At 35.6% G+C, this 26017-nt stretch overlaps 1 protein-coding gene across 1 annotated transcript in view; it reads right to left on the reverse strand.

Moving 5' to 3' along the window:
- The window catches only part of Prmt3 (protein arginine methyltransferase 3), a 91881-nt gene that overhangs the window by 31959 nt on the left and 33905 nt on the right, over positions 1-26017 (reverse strand). Inside the window, exons 11-13 of the mRNA XM_042691655.1 lie at positions 14620-14698; positions 4026-4213; positions 1708-1794 (exon numbers count right to left, since the gene is read on the reverse strand). Of these exons, the coding sequence (XP_042547589.1) occupies positions 1708-1794; positions 4026-4213; positions 14620-14698 (354 nt within the window). The remainder of the gene's footprint in view (positions 1-1707; positions 1795-4025; positions 4214-14619; positions 14699-26017) is intronic.

The raw sequence follows: 26017 nt of genomic DNA on the forward strand, positions 1-26017 counted from the left end.
CATTGTGGTTCATAGCCAAACTAGGCAATGTCCACGAGACTCTTTATTTCCAACTAACCACCAGAAAACCGGAAGTGGCATTGTGGCCTAAGTGGCAGAGTGCTCGCCTTGAGCTGAAGAACTCAGGGACATTGCCCTGGCCCAGAATTCAAGACCCACAACCGACAAAAATAAATAAATTAATTAATTAAATTAAAATAAATAAGCAAAACACAAATATAGTTTTTGACATTTCTACTCATTTTACATTTGTTCCAAATTATGTCAAGTTCACTGAAAACAGATTTGAAACACTACTCAAAAATACTGGTGATATGACAAAGACATTCTATGATTTTCTTTATAGATAGATCAATTTTTATTAACCAAGGTAGGTTTTCTTTAAATTCTTAAGAATTATTAATATTAAAACACAGTAAAAGCTAGGTAAGATGCACATCTACATTTATAATCCTAGCCCCTGACAGTCTAACCCAGGAAGGTAAGGAGTTCGAGTCCAAGCCAGGAGACTGAGATGCAATGTCAAACCATCAAACAGGATTCAAATGCCAGTGGCTCACACCTGTAATCATAACTACATGAAACTGAGGATGGAAGGATCATGTTTTAAGGACAGCCTAGGAAGAAATGTTTATGAGCTCCCTTCTCAATCCATAGCTGGGCACAGTGGCATGTCCTGACATCCTGGATTCATGGAAGGTTGTGATTGGAAGGACTGTGGTTCCAGAACAACCCAGAAGAGTAAAGTTCCAAGACTCTCTCTGAATACAAAGAGTTGGGTATGATGGTGCATGCCTGGGCAGCAAGTGAGACTCTATCTCCAACCACTGCCCCCTCCCCACCAAAAAAGGAAAAAAAACCCACAAATAATGGTCTGGAGGTGTGGCTCAATGGTGGACAACCAGCCTAGTAAGTGTGAGGTGCTGAATTCAAAAGCCCAGTTCTGCCAAAAAATCCAGAAAAGCACCCCCCCTCTATTAGGTCTAATTCTTCTAAAGCCTATACTTTTCTTAGTATCCAAGTGCTTTCTAAAAGAAACATAAATCAATGTCAACTCCTTATTTTTCATAAATAAATATAAAGCATTCAACCATATATATATTATATATATATAAATAAAATAAGTGTTAAGAATTACTAGGAGTAGGATATAAATTTTTATCTTTGAAGAGAAAGTTGAATGCTATTGATTAATTCTAAGATTGATAATTATTTTATAAAAAAAAAATTATGCAGACATAATTTCCTACTGTTTTGTCTACTAAACTAACCTAACTTTCTTGAAGTCTACTCACCTATTAAATCAGATCTGTTCAGTGGCCTAGCTAAAGCAAAAATAGTCTGTCAAAAGCAATAGTTGTTTTCATTTATCAAAAGCCTGATAATTAATTCATTAGCCTGACAGTCAGTTACACTGATGGTAAATTCATGAAAGTAGGTTGAGTTCAAGTGGCTCTTGCTTGTAATTCTAGCTACTCAGGAAGCAGACATTATAGTTTAGAAGCCAGCCCTAGCAGGAAAGTCCGTGAAACCCTTAGCTCCAATTAAGTACCCCAAAAGCCAGAAATGGAGCTGTGACTCAAGTAGTAGAATGCTAGCCTTGAACAAAAAGCTCAGGGACAGAGTCCAAGCTCCAAGTTCAAGCCCCAGGACTAGCACAACAAAACAAACCAGAAAAATTCATGAAAGCAGAAATGAATAGCTTACAGTGCATATGGATGACTTTGTGATCTTCACGGTAAAATCTGAAGAAAATTCCAAATCTGAGATAGATGTGGTAAGACAATCTATATGCTATACATTATAAAGAAAAGAAAGGAAGAAGTTAGTTAAAAAATACTAAAAAAAAAAAATCAATTTTATACATACACACACCCGCCCATACACAGGATTGCTGTGACCCATTGTTTTGCAAATTTGGATGACTTATAGTCCATTTTGGAACTTTTTCCAAATATAAGTATTACTAACATTATTATTCAATTTTTCTTTAAATCAAATTAGTATCTTTTATTTGCTTTCTTATAAACAATAGTATATTAAGTTATGGCTCTGATCTGCTAATTCTTCTAACACAAATAAGTACTTTTTTTGTGTGTGTGTGAGAATACCATACAGAGGAGTTACAATTACATAGGCAAGATGATACTTTCAAATAAAAATATTTTTCAGTCATACCTTTCCTGTAAGTTATGTGTGATCACCATCAATATTTAATAGAGAATAGCAACTCTAAACCACAACCACACGCTAATAAAAGGAAAAATGTTTCACTAATTCATTTAGGCAAGTTTATTAGACAAAGAACAATAATGGAAACTGAATAGTAAAACTATAAAGATTCAACTCAGGGGAAAAAGAATAGCCAATTATCTTTGTTTTTGCACTCTGCTCTGGTCCAAATTCATGTTGGACATCACTTTTTAAGCTATAGTAGCCTAAACAGGCTAAGGGTTGCCACTGTTGGGTTGCCATGAATAGAACAAATAATAATCCAGTAAACAGAATTCAAATAATCACATACCTGAGGCATGAATAAACAGTTTCAAAATAAAATAAAAACAAAGTTAAATGTGGTTATTGTTTATTTGTGGGGCAGGAACACAGAACAAATGATATTTAAATGTTAGATTTTATTTTAAAAGGTATACTTATACCTTTGTTCTTCAGTCCTAAACTTTTCATTTTAATTATTTGTTCACAGCAGTTCTGGAGATTAAACAAAAAGATGAGAGAGAGAGAGAGAGAGAGAAAAGCACTCTCCTCTTTCTGCTCTGCCTTAAAGCTAGGTTAGCTGAAATTGCACATGCTTGCTCTGAGCCAAACAGCTCACATAAATCCCTTAGTCAGTGTACCAGAACAATGAACAACCTAACAGTCACAGTACTGGATGTTGTTTTTTTTCCCCTGTAAAAGCTGAATGCAACTTAATTAGGTTTGTTCCTGTTGAGAAACACTGTGCTTATTATTCTGTGCTTATTTTAATACTTTTTTAAAAAGAACTTTAATAAACATGCTTAATCTAAATATGTTTACTTAATATCTACTTAGCACAGAAAGTAATACGATTTCTCAGTAAAGAGAATTAGGAATGTGAATGAGAGAAGTTAAATTGTGTGAGACACATGATAGGAATGAATAATCTGCTGGGGGAAAGGGGAGCCAGAATAAAGCCAGGAGGGGTCGGTGAGGCAGCTATGACAATACTGCCACACATTTTGCCTTTATTAAGCCACAGTGAATAAGAACGAATCAAGCAGTTCAAGAGTCAGATTAAAATTGAGTAAAAAGAATTTAAATTTGTGCAGGGAAAAAAACTTCAAAGGGATGGCAAAATCAAGTGTAAATACTATGACCTAGAGTTGCTTTGGACAAAAGCTAGAAGACAGCTACATTTAAAATCAACACATAGGGCTGGGAAGGTGGCTCAGTGGTAGAGCGCTTGCCTTACATGCATGAGGCCTTGGGTTCAATTCCTCAGCACCACATAAGCAGAAAAAGCCAGAAGTGGCACTATGGCTCAAGTGGTAGAGCACTAGCCTTGAGCTGAAGAGGTGAGGGACAGCGCCCAGGCCCAGAGTTCAGGCCCCATGATCGGCCAAAAAAAAAAACCCAAAAGAAACCAAAAAAATCAACACATAGATGGTCCTGTATATCACCACACCCTTGGATTCAACCAACTGTGAACTGAGAGTATTTTTTTTATATTGCAGCTTTACTGAGTATTTACAGAACTTTCTTTTGGCTGTTCACTGAACAATATAACATAACTCTTTACATAGAAATATATTTTACTAAGTAAAAGCAATAAAAACTTTTGAAGTATATGGGAGGATGTGCATAGGTCACATGTAAACACTACATTATTTTGCTTAAGGACTTTTATGCATCCTTGGATTTGGTTATTTGTAAGGAGTCCTGGAACACAATCACCCAGATAACAGAGGAATAGCTGTACCAATTTCAATAACAACTAAGAAAAAGGGCAACACGGTTATAAAAACAAAAATCGGTGAAACACCTACCTTAATACTACAAGGGTCTGAAATAAGAGTCTTTGGATCCAACACTTCCACAATAGCTTCTGGAATAACTGCTTTCTTCATGCAGGACATGTTGAAGCCATAGACATTATCCCAGAAAGCGATTCTTTCAGCATGTTTATTCACATCACTCACTGCCACCAGGTTTATGGTGCAAAGGTCAGGGTAGACTGCAACCAATAAAATGCCCAACAACACAGTTACGTTCCTTTCACAAGAGGATGTAGTTTTTAAAAAGCTAAACATAAATACCAAATTCCTCAGTGTGATTACTAGCAAGGAAGATGAATGAAGACAGAGGGTCAGGGAAAACAACCAAGTTCCCTCTTGTTGGCATACTTACTATCAAAATTAAAATGAAGATGCCACCAATGAGCCTCTGTTAAAATTATTAAAATAAACGATACAGATGTTTATCAATATGAAAACTTAAAATGTACCATCTTAAAAAAGGTACTCTTGGCCAAGTGCAACTACCTACTCAGAAGGCTGAGATTGGAAGATTGTGGCTCAAAGCCAGCCTGGGCAGTAAAGCCCATGAGACTTTTTTTTTTAATTGTAAAGCTGCTGCACAGAGGGGTTGCAGTTACATGAGTAAGGCAATGAGGACATTACTTGTTGATCATTGTTACCCTTCCCTTGATGTTGTCCCACTATCCCTCCCCTCCCCCATTCCCCACCCTCACCACAAAGTTGTAAAGTCCATTTCCAATATACTGTCCTGTGGGTATCCTTGTTGCAATGGGTCATCCTGTGTCCTTGTTTCAGCGTTTTGTTATTCCCCTTCCCCTCCCCAAATTAGACAGATGTTTATATAAGTTGGTACCAAAATCAAGTACAGTGACAACATAGGATATGCCATAGGGGAAAGAACATATAAACGTCCATGAGACTTTTTATCTCCAATTAGACACCAGAAAGCTGGAAGTGGAGCTTTGGCTCAAGTGGCAGAGTGCTAGCCTTGAGCAAAAAGCTCAGACAACACTCAATCCCTGAGTTCAAGCCTCAGGAATAGAAAAAAAAAAAAGGTACTCTTTACCACATACCCTCTAAAATATGCAGAAAGGGTCAAACTAGTTAGGAAGACAGCATATAAAAAAAGTATGTAATGGAATTTCATAGTTATGCAGAAGTTCAGTTTATATTACCTTCTTTTAGTATATTAGGAAGTATTTACGAGCATTAAGTAGGTGTCAGGCATATGTGCCAATCTAAAAACTGTGCACATATCTTTACCATTAAGAAACTTAACTTAATGTGACAATTACTAACAAAGGGAAAGCATGAAGTACTTGGGAATTGATAGGAAAATCAACTAGTTCAGGCATGGCTGGAGCCCAGATAAGAACCTCAGGACAATTTAGGAGTGTGGAGGAAAAGAATACATTGTAAGTAGAGTAAACTATGCATAAAGGGTGACAATAAACTGCAATCTAATTAGAAAGGAGACGCATGTTTAGAAAGGTACCTCAGTAAACCACGGTTGTAAATTGGTCTTTAGTCAAATAATAAAAATCCAGTGAAAAATTTTACATAGGATATAGTAACATGATGAGATTTATTTTAGAAAAAAATGGAATGTAATATGAAGAATGAGAGAATATAAGACTAAAACAGAGACAAATTAAGGAATAGTAATAATTCATTTATCAGGGAAGTAGGGTGATGTCTATGGGACTAGAAAAGAGATACTTAGAAAGTAGAACCAGGACTTTGACAGATTGGCTGTGACAGTGAGGAAGAGGAAGATTCAAGGATGACTGAGTTTAATTTCAGTAATGGAATGGATTGTCTTATTAACCAAAGTGGGGAATAAATATGGGCAACTTAGGAGTCATATAAAAGTTTTCTGCTTATGTCATGAACAGATAAAAATATTCAATACAGAGCTAACATACATTTCTGAGATTATAAAAATAAAATAAAATTTTAAATAAAAATTTAGAGTCCTTGAGCATATCAATGGAAATAAAAGTTAGGAGCTCACAAATTCAAGGGGTAGAACAAAGTACACAGTAACTATGAAAGTTTAAGGGGGAGAAAAAGAAAAGGAAGCTGAAAAACTAGGAGCACAGAAAAAAGAGACCCAAGAGGGGGTCACTGGGTAAATTATATAAAAAAATGATTTAAGAAGAAACTCTACTGAGAACAAAGTCTTAATGATACAAAACTTGAAAAATATGCTGATTTTTCTTTTGACAAATAAATAAGAAAACTAACTTTAAATCTCAACTTGTAGGTGACTCATGAATTAAAATATAAACCACAGATTCCCTTATCAACAAAGAACAAATATAAATATATCAAAGAAATGGAGAAATGAAAAAAATTCCAAGATTGTTCATTAGCTTCAGACTTAAACAGTAGAGAAATTATCCTTTCCTAACCTCAAGCTTTATTTCCATCCAAAACACTGGAAATTTAATTACTCGGTGATAACAGCACTAAGTTTTCCTCCAAACAAAACTCAAAGTAAGGTATTTTGGCATCAAAACAACTGCTTCTCAGTCTGCTTTATGAGATACCCAGAAAAAAGAAATATGACTACTTCACTGGTAAGTTTCTCAATTCATTCCCACAGAGCATGTGAGGAATGTGTGCTAGCTGTCCAGGGCCAGAGTCCACTGCCTTGTACGTAAACTGTTACTTTCATTAACTCCTTCCATCATGAACAGGTATTGCTTCCTGAGTGGGTTTAAATTGATGACTAATACAAATTCTTTATAGTAACTGGTATGTTATTTGGAATGATGACCAGCAAGAGATCAGCTATAAGGAAAAGTGTTTAATTTTTGGAAGCAAATCTGTAAGTTAATGAACACTAAAGAGACAAAGAATTCTGAAGCACTAGCTATTTGGATAGCTTTTTTATTGGCTTTTGCCATGCTGTGACTTGAAATTTTATCTTTATTGAGAAGCAGAGAAAAGGAGCAGGCTGGGTCAACAAACGTTTTTTTTTGTAAACTCATTATTTTAGGTTTTGTGGGCTATACGATTGTTGTTGAAATTACTGTTTTCCTAGAAAGACAGCCAACAGATGGGGAGATCTTTACCAATAAGACATCAGATAAAGGCCAAACACCCAATATACACAAGGAGCTCAAGAAACTAACCACTCCTACACTAATAAAACTAATTGCTATATGTGCAAGGGAGCTAAGGAAAAACTTCTCAAGAGAAGAGGTAAGATGGGCAAGGAAATACATAAGGAAATGCTCATCATCCCTGGATATAAAGGAAATGCAAAGCAAAACAACTCTGAGATCACATCTCACCCCAGTTAGGTTGGCCAACATTGTGAATTCGAAAAACAAATGTTGGTGGAGAGGTGGGGAAAAAGGAACCCCATTGCACTGTTGGTGGGAATATAAACTAGTATAACCACTCTGGACAGCAGTCTAGAGGTTCCTCGAAAAAACAATCATTGATCTTTCTCACAACCCAGCCATACCATTCTTGGTCATCTACCCAGAATATCATGAGCCAGAATATCATAAAGATAGCTGCAGGGGCTGGAACTGTGACTTAGTGGTAGAGTTCCTGCCTGGCATGCATGAAGATCTGGGTTCCTCAGTACCACACAAAACAGAAAAAGCTAGATGTGGCGCTGTGGCTCAAGTGGTAGAGTGTTAGCCTTGAGCAAAAGAGGGACAGTGCCTAGGCCCTAGGTCAAGCCCCAGGATTGGCAAAAGAAAAAAAAGAAAACCGGCTTGCGGTATTATTCCTATAAAAGAGAGAGAGAGACAGAGAGAGAGAGAGGGACAGACAGACAGACAGACAGACAGAAAAGGTACAATGTAAATGTGCCCCTTCATATCTACATAAAATCATATATATTTATATACATATCAAAATGAACTTCAAGATATGGAAACAAGTGGTCTCATTTTTTTGTAAAATTATTTTGTTGATGATTCTGTCTTCTTTATGTATGGTTTGTTCACGTGTATATCTATGGAAGAGTGTGGCGGGGAGAGGGCATAGAACTCAAGGGAAAAGGGTGAAGAAGTGCAGCAGTGGAGCTCAATGGACACTGATGAAAGTGAACTGTACACTCACGGGTGGAAGTGTGAGGGAGGACTGGGAGAGAGCGAGAGAAGAGAAGACGCCGCACGGAAGGAAATGTACTCATTACCTGACTCATGCAATTACAATCTCTCTGTATAGCACCTCTATAAAAATAATGAAGCAAATTTGCAAAAATAAAGAAATATATCATTTCAAAGATTTGGGAAATTACTGTTTTCTGTTGTCAGTGTGAAAGCAGCCACAAACAGCATGTAAACAAATGAGCAGGGCTGTGATTTTTTTTTTTTTTTTTTTGGGTCCAGTCGTGGGCCTGAACTCTGGGCCTGGGTGCTGTCCCTCAGCTCTTCAGCTCAAGGCTAGCGCTCTACCACTTGAGCCCCAGCGCCACTTCCGGCTTTTTTCTTTCTGCTTATGTGGTGCTGAGGAATCGAACCCAGGGCCTCTGGCATGCAAGGCAAGCGCACTACCACTGAGCCACCTTCCCAGCCCCGTGGGCTGTGATCTTTTTAAGACTTATGTATAGATAAGTCTTACAAGGCATGAGGAGGGCATGATTAGGGCCATCATAATGTTGCTACTTCATGAAGTACACTCACCACTATAGTATATGGGAACCAAATATCCTATGAGTTATATAGTACTTAGCTAAGTTCATAAAGTTCTTCACTTTAGAATACTATTAAAATCACAAGTGAGATTTCTGATATCACCAATCTCTGTATCAGATTGAAAAAATAATGGCCCCTGAATCAAATCCAGTCTGCTGCTCGTTTTTGTAAAATAAGGTTTAATTAGAACACTACCATATCTATTTGTTTACATATTATCTTGGCTGTACTGTTATAGTGGTAGGATTGAATAGTTGGGGCAGAGACCATATGGCCTATGAACCCGAAAATACAGTTAGCTTTTCTAACTCTACTTCAAGATATATACCATGAAGAAAAATGGTAATTTTTCATAATACAAATTATACCTTATTGAAAGTAATAAAATGACTTTGAAACTAGTCTGATACTAGGAATAAAAAAAGAGGAATGTTTTACTTTTTCTAGTGTTAAGGTCTATTTTCCAACTTAGTCATATTTCACAAAGAGAAAAATTATAGTTTTAGTAATTTGAAACAAAATGATTTTTAAAAACCTCTCAGTAAGACCTGTAAATACTCACGAAGATGTATAATCACAGTTATACGTCTACACAACTGCCTAAATTCTAGGCTCCCTGAAAAAACTGTGAATAATCCTTTCACATTCTGACACATTTGTCATTTGAATTTTGTCAGATAGAAGCTATAATTGAATAATTATTGTGTTTGTAGGTGAAATTAACAAAGAGCTGATTGGACAAAAGAATCCTCTTAACAGACCATTTATAAATTTCTGGCTTTGACATCTGTGTCCTTCTCGATTCACTGCCCAGAATTCATTTGTCACTACACCAGCTCACTATGATGGGAAAGCCTTTATCTCTCAGAAATATCTCGAAAAATTTGGACAATAATGGATGAGATGCCAATTCTAGTAAAACACAAGTAACTGTTTGTATATAAATAACTACAGAGGAAAAATGGTTTTAAACAAAAGGAGATATTCAGTCAAAACAAATGGTGCTTTCACAACAAAAGGACAATACTCACCAAGATTTAGTGAAGTAACGATGCAAAACTCTCAGTCAACATATATAAAAGGAAATGTACTATGAGGTCAATAGATCAGTGGATATGTTGTGAGTCAAATAAGCTTAAATATCTTCCAATTTATATATCAAGAATATCTCAGAAATTAAATATTAATTGGAAACTGAGCCCAGCTCTCTATCATTAACTTATAAAGAATGACTAGGCCCATGAAACTTAGCTAGGCCAACATATAGCTGCAATGCGCTTTGAAAAATTAGTTACTGAAAAAGGTAGCAAACAATACTAGTGAAACATTGTTGAAAAAAGCCAAACTAAGAAATATGAAAAAAGTAAAGCTGACGATGTGGAAGTAGACAGTAAACTAAGAAACTGCTAAAGGAAAGCATTAAACACTATGACAGCCAATAGCTGTTAATACTTGATAGAGTACAAGAGAGTATAGAAAAGGTGAGGTATTACACAAAAGGCAGGGGCAGGTGTTAATACCACAATGCTTAAACGTACTTAACTTTTTAACGTATAAATCTAATTATTTGTAATTACAGAATTAACACTTACTGAACAACTGTTTACATCAAACATTTAAAAATGACTGTTGAATGATTTTTTCTTTTTTGCTTATGTGGTGCTGAGGAATCAAACCCAGGGCCTCATGCATACAAGGCAAGCGCTCTACCACTGAGCCACCTTCCCAGCCCCTGTTGAATGATTTTTTAAAAACTGATTATCTCATTTTACAGAGAAAGAAACTCAAGTTCAGATAGGTTAACTTGCAAAAATTACTACTCCCCATCAGCCAACATAACCACTAGTCAACTGATGAGCTTAGTCTGTCTATATAATCCACATGCTTTCCATTCAACATGCTATCACATTTGATACATTTCAAAAGGAAGACAGAAGAACCTTGTCTTCTTAAAGCAAATGGGTAACGTAGCAAGAAGAAAAAATAAAAGGGAAAATAGATTGAGAAAGATCATATAGTGATAAAAATTAATAATTAACTCAGGAAAATGGAAATGTTCAGCCCTATTTCCTTCACTCTCAGTGAAGGGATGACATGATAGGGCAAAAACAATCAGTAAAGAGAAAGCAGCAGAGCAGAAAGGAGAATAGTAAGATGCATGGCTCAGTATGCAGAGAAACAATCACAAAAGTACATTTGTAAATCTGGAGTTTAGAACAGACTGTTTCTTATTAGTACAGAACAGATTTCTGTGTCAACAGATTATATATTTATAAATATATTATATATACATATACATATACATATATATATATATAAAATGGAATTCTATGCTTTCATGAGAAAGAATGACACCGCCCTATTTGTTAGGAAATGGAAAGACAGAAAGAAATCATATTAAGTGATGTAAGCCAGACCCAAAGAAATATAGGTCCCATGGTTTCCCTTATTTGTAACAGTTAATATATATCTAGAATAATCTTATCAGATGAGCAGAAAAGCTCAAAAGCTATGTACATATGACCATATAAGATGATACTAAGTGTAATGAACCCCAAGATATAGGGACAAATGGTTTTTCTTTGTCGCTGTTGTTTTTAATGTACTATGTGAATTTTTTTGTTTGTTTCTTTTGTCTGTTTTTCCCCCTATGGTATATCCCTTGTTGTTACTGTTCTTGATTTTGGTACCCTACAACTTGTTTACACATTTATCTAATTTGGGGAGGGAAAAGGGAATAATAAAATGCTGAAACAAGGACACAGGATGACCCATTGCAACAATGATACTCACAAGACACTATGTTAGAAACAAACTTCACAACTTCTCAGGGAGAGGGGGAAGTAAGGGGTAGTGGAGAAGGGAAGGGATAGTAGGAGAAAAAAAAAAAGGAGGGGGTGACAATGTTAGACAAGAATTGTACTCATTACCTTACTCATGTAACTATAACTCCTCTGTACAGCATCTTTACAATAAAATTAAATTAAAAGAAAAATAACAGAATTCTTTAGGTAGTTTGCTTTACCCAGCCAGGTAGGCACCTGGATCTCCAATTTCCAGTGAACAGGAAATCTGTGGTTTACAAAGCAAAAAAGGCTCTTCCCCATAGATTTTGGTTCACAAGCATCTGGTGAGAAGGTTTGAATACATACACATATAACATATATAAATGAAAAGTCCCTATGGGATGATTGTGATGGTCTTCATAAAGATAAATTAGAAATGACTTAGAAAGTGGTTATATCACTACTTCTGCACTGTACTGGCTAAACAATTCTCAAATTTATGTTTCCTTAAATATAAATTGAGGAAAATAGGTTTAGTTTTGACTTCTAAGGGTAGAACCCCTCAGTATAATGTACATGTAATGAAAGGTAATGAAAGTAACACTTCTTTCTAGTAGCATAGAAAGGTTCCTAAATTATCTTTTATAAAATTTATGATTTTATAAGCTATTACTGATTCATGATTGGTTTCAGAAAAGTAAATTATTTCTGTATTCTCTAAATAAGTATGCAATTTGAATTTGTTCCATTCCCAAATGTGTCTACTTTGATTTATTCCTGAATGTGTCTACTTTGATTACTTGACTAATGTGTCAGCTTCTACATTGAAACTGACTCTTTACCATTTGTAGTTAGTAGATATTTTGTGGGAAGGTTCAAATTATTCATTTCTAACTACTTATAACTGAAAAGACTGTTTCCTGTCTTCTTTAAAGGATTATAGACATAAAATAATTAAAACTGTGAAGTATGTAATAGCAGAAGTAAAATTCTAAGGCTTCTATAAGACTATTAGAAGGAACAAATAAACTTAGTAAAGTCATAAGATATAGGTTAATAAATAAAAATCACCTGTATTTTTTATACTAGCAGCAGGGAACAGAAAAATCACAAACATTACTATTTTTAAGAGTTAAAACAGTTAGGTACCAGTGGCTCATATCTGTAATCCTAGCTACTAAGGGGACTGCGATCTGAAGACTGTACTGAAAAATGTACTGAATGTACTGAAAAAGTCCAAGAGATTCTTATCTGCAATTAACCAGTCTGCTACCCAGGCTTCGTATAAAGCTACTGTGATGAAGACAGTAAGGCATTAGGGAAAGGACAGATTAAAGACCAAATTAAAAGAATGCAGAAATAGACCCACGTGAATATGGTCAAATATCAAGTGATGCCAAATGATTCATGAAAAAAGACAGCATTTTAACAAAGGGTACTAGAAAACAGCAACAGCAACCACACACAAAATTAACTTGAAGTGAATCATAAACTTCAATGAAAATATTTAATACTTCCAGAAAACAAGAAAATTTGGTATGACCCTGAGTAAAGTACAGCTTTTGTAGATAAAATATCTTTTGTTTTAGCTATCTTTTGTTTTACTTTGTATTCAGGGCCTTTGCTTGCTAGGCTGGGGTACTACTGCTGAGCATACCTCTAGCCCTGCTTTTCACTTGTTATTTTTAGAAGAAGGTCTCACTTCTATTCTGGGTACAACTGAATCACTACCCACCTACTTTTTGTCATCCAAAATCTTTCTGTTGTACTTGGGATCCCAGGCATATCCCATATCCCAAAAGGATATGAGGATTCTAATAATATAAACAGGGTATAACTAGTGGCTCAAGTGACAGAGCACCAGTGTGAAACCTTGAGTTCAAACCCCAGTATTGCTACTCCTCCCGCCCAAATATTACAAATATATAGACAACTGTTGTAAGGTAAAAAATACACCCAAAAATTCTAGTCAGGTTCATGGGAGAGATTAGGAATCCATTCAAATGTATTATAAAAAGAACTATTGTTGTAGAGAATTTTCTCTGTACAATCTATTTTGGTCTTAGGAGTTTCAACTGTACTACAGCTGCCAAGGTAAGTTTGAAAAGGATGAATGGACAGGCAGTATAGCTATGCTCCAGTGCTCTGTCACTACTTTAGCTTCTCTCCCCTTTCCATCAATTATGGACTGACTGTGGAAACCATTTGCTAATCCTAAAGCTTTGAGATAAGGAAGGTAGTTACCAGTAAATGAAGAGAGACATAAGCTATTCAATTTAATCTTTTTTTTTTCAAACTAGGGTATGAACTCAGAGCCTTATGCTTGTTAGGCAAGCACTCTACCACTTGAGCTATATACATCCAGCCCTTCAATTCAGTTTTAATAATTGAAGTCAACTACCACATATGCTCCTATAGCTACGATCCAGAAGCTGTGGAGCTCCCTGAAATGGTATAAAACATTAATCCTTGCTCTTGAGGACAACATTTGTTCAAGCAAAAGGCTTGTAAAACACCATTTCACTTGGAGTAAATGCAATGCTTTCAAGAAACATGAGACATTTTAAAAAAGGGGGGGGGGGGAGAGGGCTTCCAAATTTACTAGGTTGTGGTGCTCTAAACCTTATTAGAAACCAAATAATCACTATTTAAATGGTATCATTAAATTTCTCAGAAGCCAGGTTTACTTAGAAGTTATGACAATCTGACAACAAAGTGAATAATGTCCAACTTAATATGAAATATGCTACTGGGGAAAAATAAAACAAATGACATGAGTATTAAAAGTGAAAAGTCATTTCTTTTAGATTTCTTATTTGAATATCAAAAAGCTTCTAAAGCTTAGTCCTTATGTTATTTTCAAAATCCTTTATAACTAAAGTCTTCTTGAAAGTTCCATGAAAGGATTTTAAAAATGAAATTCTTTACAACAAAGTGTTCTTGAAAATACCATTAGCTTGCCATCCTACATCTTATATAATGTTCCACTCTCAACAATATAGTAAATGAATGTTTTAAAGCCTCTTCTAATGGAAGCATCTTTCATCTCTATTGTGAACTTTCTCAGCCATGAATAGTTTATTTGAAATTCAAAGGTTCATTTGGTTCTGCCAGACTGAAATTACATTAATAAAACTAAAATTTTATACTCACCCGATCCTCCTTTTGCCAAGTATTTGTTCTTTGCATAAAGAACAGAATCTAACATAGACTCAAAAAGAAGAAAATAGCCCTGCATAAAAACAGAAAAAAAGGATTTAAAAAATGTACAACATTCTTATGAGCAGATCAATTTAAATATTTGAAATTACTCCTTTAACAACACAGAAATATTTGTCTCTGTCTGCAAAGTCATTAATTTTTTTTCCAGTAAATTCTTCATCTAATAATGACTAAAAAATCGTGCCTAGGTAGGCAGTGGACCCAGTACATTATCCTGAGTCTTCTTACCCATGGTTCCACTTTCCACAAGATTGTTTCTGCATCACTGCAAGTAAAATTTCAGATGACAACTGATAAACTCTCTTATTCTCTGCGATGTTGCAATATTTGTCTATAGCAGTGGTTAGATCCTACCTTTGAGGGAACATGTAATAATGTTGGATATTTTTCACTGTTACAACTGAGCCTGGGAGCTGGTGGGTGCTACTAACATCACTGGGTAAGCCATGGGAGCTGCTGAACAGCACACAACACACAGAGCAGCCCACACAAAAGCCACCTGGCCCAAAATGTCGATGATTAAGGTTGAGAAACCCTAGTCTGGAGTACCAACTCCCAAAGTGTTTCCTGTCTAGTAAACTTCCCTTTGATTAAACAAGGGGAAGGGTATCCTTACACAGATGCTATATGCATCTAGTGTCAAAATATATGAGATGTCAGATTCCATCTTAGGTTCGTAAAAATGGTAAACAGACTTGTTGAAACATATTTTAACTAGGTATTAGCCTTTTTTTTTCCTGTCATGGGGCCTGAACCCTGGGCCTGGGCACTCTCCCTTCAGCTAAGGGAGTAGTAGCACCCTACCACTTGAGCCAGAGCACCACTTCCAGCTTTTTCTGCTTATGTGGTGCTGAAGAATCGAACCCAGGGCCTCATGAAGGTGAGGCAAGCACTCTACCACTGAGCCACCTTCCCAGCTCCCCGTCTTTTTTGACTACAGACTTGTTATTTAACAACTATGGAAACCTTATAGACTTAGTATTGCTTGAAATAAGAGTTCATTGAACATGCAAAAGCACAACAACACAGATTTGTCATCTGTATTTTAGAATATGGCAATGAATCCTCTTTTGAGAAAAGACAATAATAATCACAGTACAAATGGAAATCTTCACAAGAGATTAAATGTAAGAAAATGCAGTTCTTATGTATGAATCACTTACACAGAAACAGGATTAGACTGTGGCTAGTGGACTAGGGCATAACTCAACTGAGTTCCTCAACTCACTCAGTACTGCATCTCCATCCACCCAAATTACTGCCACTATAACTAACCAGACTTACTTCTCAACAAACAAATTCACTGATAGGAAAAGTAAACACCAGCAAAATCTTAGCAAGCAAAAAATCCTTATCTTAAGGATTTGAAGCAAACTGTCTTTTTTTTTTTTTTTTGGGGGTCAGTTGTGGGACTTGAACGCTGGGCTTGGGAGCTGTCCTTGCATTTTTCAGCTCAAGGCGAGCACTCTACCACTTGAGCCACAGAGCCACTTCCGGTTTTTTCTATCAGCCTCCTGAGTAGCTAGGATTACAGGTGTGAGCCACTAGCACCTGGCTTCAAACTGTCTTTCTTGATAGAAGACTTCAGTAGTTTGTAAAGTTTTAAAAGTTGGTTCTCCACTAATATGACCTACATACTCAGAGAACACAGGATTTACAGAATTCACCAACAATAAAAATAATTTTTTTAACCAATCTGAATTCATGCAGATCGATGCACACAAACAATTATAAATAGGCAGTTACTTATCCATTAATGTCAACTATAATTCATGAAATAATTTTTTTAAAAAATGAGGCACGTGTGTAATCTTAGCTACTTGAATCCTCCAATAGGTGATCTTGGTTCCAGGCTAGTCCATGCAGAGACGTCCATGAGCCCTTCCCCTGAGGCTGCCATAGCCCATAGCTGGGCCAAGAGATACTATGAGAAACTGTATCGTTTTTAATGATACAACCATAGATGCTATGCTACATTATTTAAGACTTGACCCAAGCATGATAATCATCACATGCCTGTAATCCAAGAACTTGAGAAGCTGAGCCAAGAGATAAAGAATTTGAGGTAAATCTGGGCTACATAGTCAGAGTGTGTCAAAATAACAGTCCAACAAAAAAACACAAATAAATATGTAAAACTCAAAGGACCCAATTTTGTGGATCATTCATTTCACTCGGTATTTAGATACTTGTTCAACTGTTAACCATCAAACAGGGGACTTCTATGATGTCAACATACAAAATGTCTTCTTTTTCCTTGATTGAGGTCCATATTTCTTTGTCTATTTCATAGATCACTTACAAATTAAAATACTTCACTTTCTCTCTCTACTAAAACAGAGGCTCCCAGAAGTATAAAGATTTGAGCCATATTGTCAGAGGCTACATTCCTAAGATTGGAGATGTGCCAGCTACACAGGAGGAATGCAGTAAGAAATTTCTAAATAAATGAATGCAGAAGTCAGTGTTATGGGTGCATACAGTTTTTGCATTTAACTGATGAGGAAACTTGGCTTAGAAGCATTAAAAGACAAAAAGTAGTTTATATTTACACAACAGGGAGTGAATCAAACAGAATCTGAACCTGGTCTAAGTAATGCAGGGTAAGTTCTGAATTACTATTCTTTGTTGATTCTTAAATAGACTACACTGGTAATTTAGGACACAAGTGTTCCAAAATGAAAAATTAATCATAAACAATATCAAACAAGATTAGAATTTACAAATAAAGTAACATCTTAGCTGACATCTTAGCTGGTAACTGGCTCTTAACCACCATCTATTATGTAAAAAAATTAGTATGGAAAAATCCCAATCTTATACTGACACATATGAAGAACTAATATAAGGCATTATCAGATAAAATTAAAATTAATTTATCCAGTTTAAGATATAGCAGATGTGAGATTCCTATATAATCATATATATTGCGAACAACTATTGTCCTTTCTCTCAACTTTCCAGTTTGCTAAACTTCATTTTACTAAAGGCTCCCTATGTGACTAAACAGCTTTTAATTTCTGGGAATTGTCCTTGGTTCTGAACCAAGTCATTTATTACTGCTATCAAAGCTTTGCTCCAAATGTCCAGCTCATCTACAGTGTAATTCAGACTGCAATTTCACAGGCTGCTGACTTACCTGTAGGGGTGCCATCTGGAAGGAGAATTACACCTGATACTTTCTCCTATGATGCTCATGGGGCATACTTCTTTCAAAACTGACATTTACTCTTAAAAATTGAATACGACATTTAGCTTAAAAAATAAAGAACTGCAAAAAAAATATGGACTTAAACCAGAAGTTAGATATTAACCATATTCATGGAAATGGAAGCCTTATTCTTAAAATGTCTGCTCATATCTGTACATCTCTAACTTTTTTTAGTTCAAATAAATAAATTATTGAAATATTCCTAGGCAAAATTTTAACTATTAAAAAATATTCAAGAGAGTTACAAATAAAGAGAATTTGGAAAAAGATTGGTGACAAATAGCCAATGATCTGAAATTAAAGACAAAATAAAAAATTACATCAAATGACACAAACTTACAAAATCTAATTCCAATCCAAAAGAATTCATGGATATGATATGCACAAAAAAAACCAATAAATTTGATCACATTACAACCTTAAACCTAAGCATATCAAAAGGTATAAAACGTACCAGAAGATATGTCAGAGTTTGAAAAGACTGGCTACACATATACACATATATTTTTGTCTCTAAACAAAGAACACTAGTCATTTCAAAGAGTATCCAACACAAAAGAATATTGGCCAAACAATTATATACACTTCTTTCACAAAAGAAAAAATACAAACAGCAAATAATCCCATGAGAAGCTAAATTTCGTTAGTACTTCAAACAAACTAAAAACCATTTAACTACTACCAGATACTTAGTATGAACGAATAAAAAAATTCACCTCTTTGGAAAAGTTGGCATTATTTACTAACACTGAAGTTCAGCATACCTGGAGAGAAAGCAACTCTGTTCCTACTTATACACCCAGAAATGCAGAGTTAAATGTGACTATATGTATAAATAAGTATATATAAAAGCAGTATTATATGTCATTGTATAAATTGAGAATGATATAGTGTCCATTATCTGTAGAATGAAAACCCATACTGTATGGCATTCTCAAAACTGTACCTACAGAAATAAACATAAATGCTCTTTACAAGGCAGGATTAGTGAATGCCACAAACATGATTGAGTGAAGAAAGCAGAATCCTACTTTTTTTTTTGTCCGGTCGTGGGCCTGAACTCTGGGCCTGGGTGCTGTCCTTCAGCTCTTCAGCTCAAGGCTAACGCTCTACCACTTGAGCCACAGCGCCACTTCCGGCTTTTTTCTTTTTGCTTATGTGGTGCTGAGGAATCGAACCCAGGGCCCCAGGCATGCAAAGCAAGCGCTCTACCACTGAGCCACCTTTCCAGCCCCAAAATCCTACTTTTTAATACAAAAATGATACATTTTTGTTCAACTTATGTAAATGTCAAAAACCCAGGCAATAAAAACAGGTGACTATTGAGGGATGTAAATGTAAGTGCTAAAACCATAAAATTAAGGAAATGATTATCATACAGGTCAGAAAACCACTATCTATGGTGGAAGAAGGGAGCCATAACAGAAATACATGGATAGCTTTGTTCTTGCTCTGATTTCACTGATAATTACATAGGTCTTTTTAAAATTATTATATGACTACTGGTTACACCGTACCTTTAAGTTTATATAATTTTCTGTGTAGAGCTCACAACTTCAAAGGTAATAAAAGGAGGATTTATATGAATAGTGTATATAAAATGCAATATGGATAGAAGCAAAAAGATAATCTCATTCATTTCTAAAGGCTCACAATGTATGGAATAGTACACAATAAAGAAGAAAAATGTTTGCATGTGAGGTAGAGAATATGAAACCAGGATATAAGTAAGTGGGGGAGAGGCTAATTCTTCACTATAAATTCTGTCATCTTTTAAATTTCATGTTATAGTTATGTATATTCATTCATTCACTCACCGGAGCCTGGCACCGGTGGCTCACACCTGTAATCCTAGCTACTCAGGAGGCTGAGATCTGAGGATCACGGTTCAAAGCCAGCCTGGGCAGGGAAGTCCGTGAGACTCTTATCTCCAATAAACCACCAGAAAACCAGAAGTGGTGTTGTGGCTCAAGTGATAGAGCACTTGCCTTGAGCTGAAGAACTCAGAGACAGTGCCCAGACCCAGAGTTCAAGCTCCCAGGCCCAGAGTTCAAGCTCCATGACCGACAAAAAAAAAAAAAAAAAAAAGTACAAATAATCACAAAATAATTATAAAAAGATTTGTGAAAAAAACCAAGGTTATAAACAGAGAGCAAGAGTGGTTTTTTTTTTTTTTTTTAAAAAGGAGAATCCATTACAGATGTGCTCAAGTTACAATGGCACTATACCCAATAGTCTCTCAGAAAATAATGTAAAGCAAAAATACTTCTATTACTCCTCACCTATCCATCATCATAGCTCAGCAACATAGTGCACTGGATAGAGACAGCTGTTTCCCTCTGTGCTGACATGGCTGACCAGGAGCTGCAGCTCACTGCAGTAACTTTAACACAACATTTTGCTAGCCTAAGGAAAGAACAAACTGCAAAATTTGAAGTAGGGTTTCTACAGAACAGATCTTGGCTTTTACAGTGTTGTGAACACAAAGTATCTAAAGTTGAGCCATCTTAAGTTTCAGATCATCTGTATAATATATTTAAGAAGCCTACTTTAAATATAGAAACAGAGGTGTAAAGTGTTGGAGACATTCAGATACACAGTCTGTATCTAGCAAGCACAATGTCCCAGTATTGGAAAAAGAAAAAGAAAAAGGGAAAGGGTAGAATCTGTGTAACAGCTGAATACAAACAATGAAAAGCTACAGTGATTCTAAGTAGATTAAAGAGCCAAAAACATTATCAGAGACAAAGACCACCCCTTCATAATGATAAAAAAAAAAAGCTATCATTCATCAAGAAGACACAATAAACCTAATGTGTAATCACACAAAAATACCCAAAGGAAAGCTTGACATTAGTGAAAAGAGAAATGAATAATAGGTAGCAATTCACTGTTACTGTTTCAGAAATTCAAAGAACTAATATGTTTAAAATAAATAAGGATTTAAAAGACTTGAATTATATAATCAACCATTTTGATCCAAATGACAGTTAGGTAAGACTTAATTAAGCAATAACAATTTTTCATTTTAAACCAATGTAGAACATTCATCATGGCAGACCATGTGCTGGGAGTGTAAACAAGTTTAAAAGAATGATAGCAGATGATAGATACTCTCTTATCACAACTAACTCAAGTAGAAGGTATCTAAAAAATTTCCTAACACTTGGAAATTAAATAATGTACTTCTAAATAACCCATGGATCAAAGTAGAAATAACAATGATAATATTTTAAACAAGCTAAATTTGGGGATGCAGGGACTGCAGCTATTAGAGTGGTATTTATAGTTTTATAAGTGATGCAATAGAGCAATACATAGAGTTTGTCTACTCTGCACTAAATGTATAGGTGGGAATTATATGTGTCCTGTAAGATAAAGGTGTCCACCACACAGTCAGTATTTGTTAAAGTGAGTATGCCGGATGCCAAGGGGTAAAGACACACATATATATTTACAATCAATTAAAATATTTCAGGAAGAATACTAGGAACTAGTAACAGGTTTTACTAGAAAACCAGGATGAATCCTAAGTATAGGATAACATTTTTAGCATTTCTATATTAGGACACAGTCAAAAGATGATTAAATTTTACAAAGTGACATATCTGTTACAGCAGTTCCTACTTAACTATAATTTTATGTGATTGTCAGATTACATGAAAGAAAAACTACTCCTGTCAAAACTACTGTTAATGAGGTACCTACTATGTGCTTGTTGTTGTCCTGAACAACTAAGTTCCTTTTCTCTCATCTTATCCCTTCCCCTCCCCCCAATTTTTATTATTGAGTACTGTAGATTGACTAAGGTAAGATCTCCCATCCTCTACACACTCTTCTGAGAAACTTTTATTAAGTCTTTTCCCACTAGATGGCACTCTTGATTTAATATAAAACTGATCATCAAATAGGCCCATTTCCCCAAAGTGGCAAACAATCTAATAAGCAAGTCTAGCAAGGAAAAAATGAGTCATCTAAACATCTTTCCAAAAGCCAATGCAGATCTTCCTCCAGATATAGGATAGCTTACAAGGTTAAAGAAAAGATGTATGTGTGTTTTTAAAGAAATATTCTCAATCACCCAAACTGGTTTAAAAAGAAAAAAACATAACTATAACCAGATACTCTACTCTCAATTACAACTTAAGTATGAGTGGGCAGGTTTTTAATTATATTTTCTTATTGTAAAGATACTGTACAGAGGAGTTACAGTTTCATGAGTAAGGTAATCAGTATATTTCCTAGCGAGCACTGTTACCCTCTCCTTTGTTTTTCCCCAGCCATCCCTTCCCTCCCCACTTCCCTAACTCCTCCCTCCCCAAGTTGTAAAGATCGTTTTTAAAGTAGTGTCTTGTACATGTCATTGTATCAATGGGTCAGTCTGTATCCTTGTTTCATTATTTTATTATTTCCCTTCCCCTTCCCCAACTTAGAAAAATGTATATACAAGATGAAGGGTACCATAATCAAATACAGTGAAAACAGGGGTTATACCATGGGGGAAGAATATACAAAAGAAACGAAATCACATAGTACATTGTAAGTACATTAAAAGCAACAGCAACAAAGATAAAAACCTCTTGTGTCTCTATCTTGGGGTTCATTTAGCATAGCACCATCTTATATGGTCATGTGCATAGCTTTTGACCTTTTCAACTTGTCTGGTAAGATTATCCTAGACGTATACTAATTATTTCAAATAAGGGAAGCCATGGGACCTATGTTTCTTTGAATCTGGCTTACTTCACTTAGTATAATTATTTCCAAGTCTTTCCATTTCCTAACAAATGGGGTGGTGTCATTCTTCCTGATGGAGGCATAGAATTTCATATATACATGTATATATATACATACATATATATACATTTATATATACATACATACATATATATATATATATATCATATTTTCTTGATCCACGGAGGGGCATCTGGGTTGGTTCCGTATCTTAGCTACAGTGAATAATGCTGCGATAAACATAGTTGTGCTGATAGCTTTAATACGGCCTTGTTTTTTTTGTTTGTTTTTTGTTTTTTTTTTTGTCTGAACTCTGGGCCTGGGCACTGTCCCTCAGCTCTTCAGCTCAAGGCTAGCGCTCTACCACTTGAGCCACAGCGCCACTTCCGGCTTTTTTTCTTATGTGGTGCTGAGGAATCGAACCCAGGGCCTTGAGCATGCAAGGCAAGTGCTCTACCTTCCCAGCCCCATATGGCCTTGTTTGTGATCATTTGGGTAAATGCCTAAAAGTGAGATTGCTGGGTCATAGGGGAGCTCTATGTGGAGTCTTTTGAGGAACCTCCATACTTCTTTCCAAAGTGGCTGTACAAGTTTACACTCCCAAAAACAATACAGAAGTGTTCCCTTTTTGCCAAATCAAAAGAATAAGAATAAAAATAAAAATAAAGTGATCTGAATTCCAATCAAAAAAAATATTAAGGCTACATAAAGGAGAGACTAGGGAGTATTTAAGGGCACAGACAAGAATAAAAATAAAGATTATAAAGTTGGAATAATTATGCCTAAGGGCCTAAGCTTAATTACATTTTTGTTTTCTTTACTTTGATTCAGACTGTGTCTATGAAAAAATACCTTCATGAACTGCAAACTTCCTTTGTTGTTTAAGTACTTACAAATATCTCCTGTTAACATTTATATACTAGAAAAATATTACTGTACTACAAAATATGTATTTTATATTTTACTTAAAAGTATTAGGTATTAGCAATATTGCCTAAAAATTATTTATAGAGTAGCAAACAAAATTTAACTTGTAATACACCAATAATTTAAGTGAATTATAATAAAAATGCAAAAATCAAAGGCAAGTTTAAATCTGGAAAATTTGGTCAAGGAATGGCTTAGCGGTAACTACGTAGCATGCATGAGGCCCTATGTTCTATTCCTTGGTAGCACATAAACACAAAAAATAAATAACTTTTTTTAAGTCTGGAAAATTCAGGCTGGGAATGTGGCTTAGTGGTAGAGTACTTGCCTAGCATGTATGAAGTCCTGGGTTTGATTCCTTAGTACTACATAAACAGAAAAAGCCAGAAGTGGTGCGGTGGCTCAAGTGGTAGACTACCAGTCTTGAGCAAAAGCTCAGAGACAGTGCCCAGGCCCTGAATTCAAGTCCCAGGACTGGTTAAAAAAAAAAATCTTGGGGCTGGGAAGGTGGCTCAGTGGTAGAGCGCTTGCTTTGCATGCCTGAGGCCCTGGGTTCGATTCCTCAGCACCACATAAGCAAAAAGAAAAAAGCTGGAAGTGGCGCTGTGACTCAAGTGGTAGAGTGCTAGTCTTGAGCTGAAGAGCTGAGAGACAGCGCCCAGACCCAGAGTTCAGGCCCCACGACTGGACCCAAAAAAAAAAAAAAAACCTGGAAAATTCATTTATCTAAAAGTCAAGTATCAAAGGAAAATATTTTCAGAGGGGAGAAACACAAAGGTGCAATGCCCATGGGCATCTAATCTTATAAAATAACATTTATCATTTTTTTTAAAAAGACAAAGTGATAATTTACTAACAGAAATGATCTTGCATTTTAAAATTACATATTGTCTAGGAAATTTAAAAGAAAAGCAAAATTTGTGAAGAGCTACAGACACAAAAACCTACCTAGATTAAAGCTTGTAATAGTTAATGGGCCACAGTAAAAGGCAACAGATGTAGGTCTGTAATATGTTATCTACATTGGTATACTTGTTGATAAGCCCATATTAAACACCTATTTCGTAGTAGATATTACTATTTTGTCCCTTTTTTGTTGAAATATTTTTAAAAGGGGAAAACATCTTTTAACTAGATTTCTGAATCTGCAATAAACTGTACAAACAAGCACACAAACACTTTCAAAGACACAAGATTCTACATAATCCATTTTAACTAAAAAAAAAAAAACAACAACAAACAATTACTCAGGAAGCTGGGATCTGAGGATCGCAGTTCAAAGCCAGCCCAGGCAGGAATGACCGTAAGACTCTTATCTCCAATTAACCACCAGAAAACTGGAAGTGGTGCTGTGGCTCAAGCGTTCACCTTGAGCTAAAGAGCTCAGGGATAGAGCCCAGGCCCAGAGATCAAGACCCACGACCAAGAAACAAAAAAACCTGTTCATAATGCTAGCAACTGGTGGCTCAGGCTTATCTATATTGCTAGCTAACCAGGACAATCATGTTTTGAAGCTAGTCCATGCAGACAAATTCAAAAGATTCTCATCTCAAATTAATGAACAAGACACTGGAACTGGAAGTATGGCTAATGTGGTAGAGTGATTTTTTTCAGTGACAGAGAAAAATAAAAGCAAGAGCAGAAGGACCTGAGCTCAAGCCCCAGTAATGTCCAAAAACAGAAAGAAAGAAAGAAAGAAAGAAAGAAAGAAAGAAAGAAAGAAAGAAAGAAAGAAAGAAAGAAAGAAAGAAAGAAAGAAAGAAAGAAAGAAAGAAAGAAAGAAAGAAAGAAAGAGAAAGTGTGGGGAAGGGGGAGATGGAATAAATGAATAAATAAATAAATAAATGTTGGATTTGTTGAGACTAAATTCATACCTTATCTGATTCAAAAGAAAAATCAAGGTACTTTCATAAACTCTATTATTTAAGAAGAATAATACTGGAACTAAGAATTATTAAAGGCAATTCTAACTTTTTTTTTTTTTTTTTCAATTCTAACTTTTTAAAAAAAATCATAGAGAAAGGGAAACTCTTAAATACTTTTGTAAGAATTTAAATAAGCAAGCCAGGCGCCGGTGGCTCACGCCTGTAATCCTAGCTACTCAGGAAGCTGAGATCTGAGGATCACGGTTCAGAGCCAGTCCGGGCAGGAGTTCTTGAGACTCTTATCTCCAATAAACTGCTAGAAAACCAGAAGTGGTGCTGTGGCTCAAGCGGTAGAGCGCTCACCTTGAGCTGAAGAGCACAAGGACAGTGCCCAAACCCAGAGTTCAAGCCCAACGACCAACCAAAAAAGAAAAAAAAAATTTAAATAAGCAATAACAATGATAGAAAACTGTATAAACACTGTTAAAAAAAAATCTAAAAAACAGGCCAGGTACTGGTGGTTCATGCTTTTAATCATAACAATTCCGACTGAGATCTAAGTATTATGGTTTGAAGCTAGCCAGGTAAG

The sequence above is a fragment of the Dipodomys spectabilis genome, unplaced genomic scaffold (genome assembly GCF_019054845.1).
Source record: "Dipodomys spectabilis isolate Male_0828 unplaced genomic scaffold, ASM1905484v1 ptg000145l, whole genome shotgun sequence".
NCBI classification, from domain to species: domain Eukaryota; kingdom Metazoa; phylum Chordata; class Mammalia; order Rodentia; family Heteromyidae; genus Dipodomys; species Dipodomys spectabilis.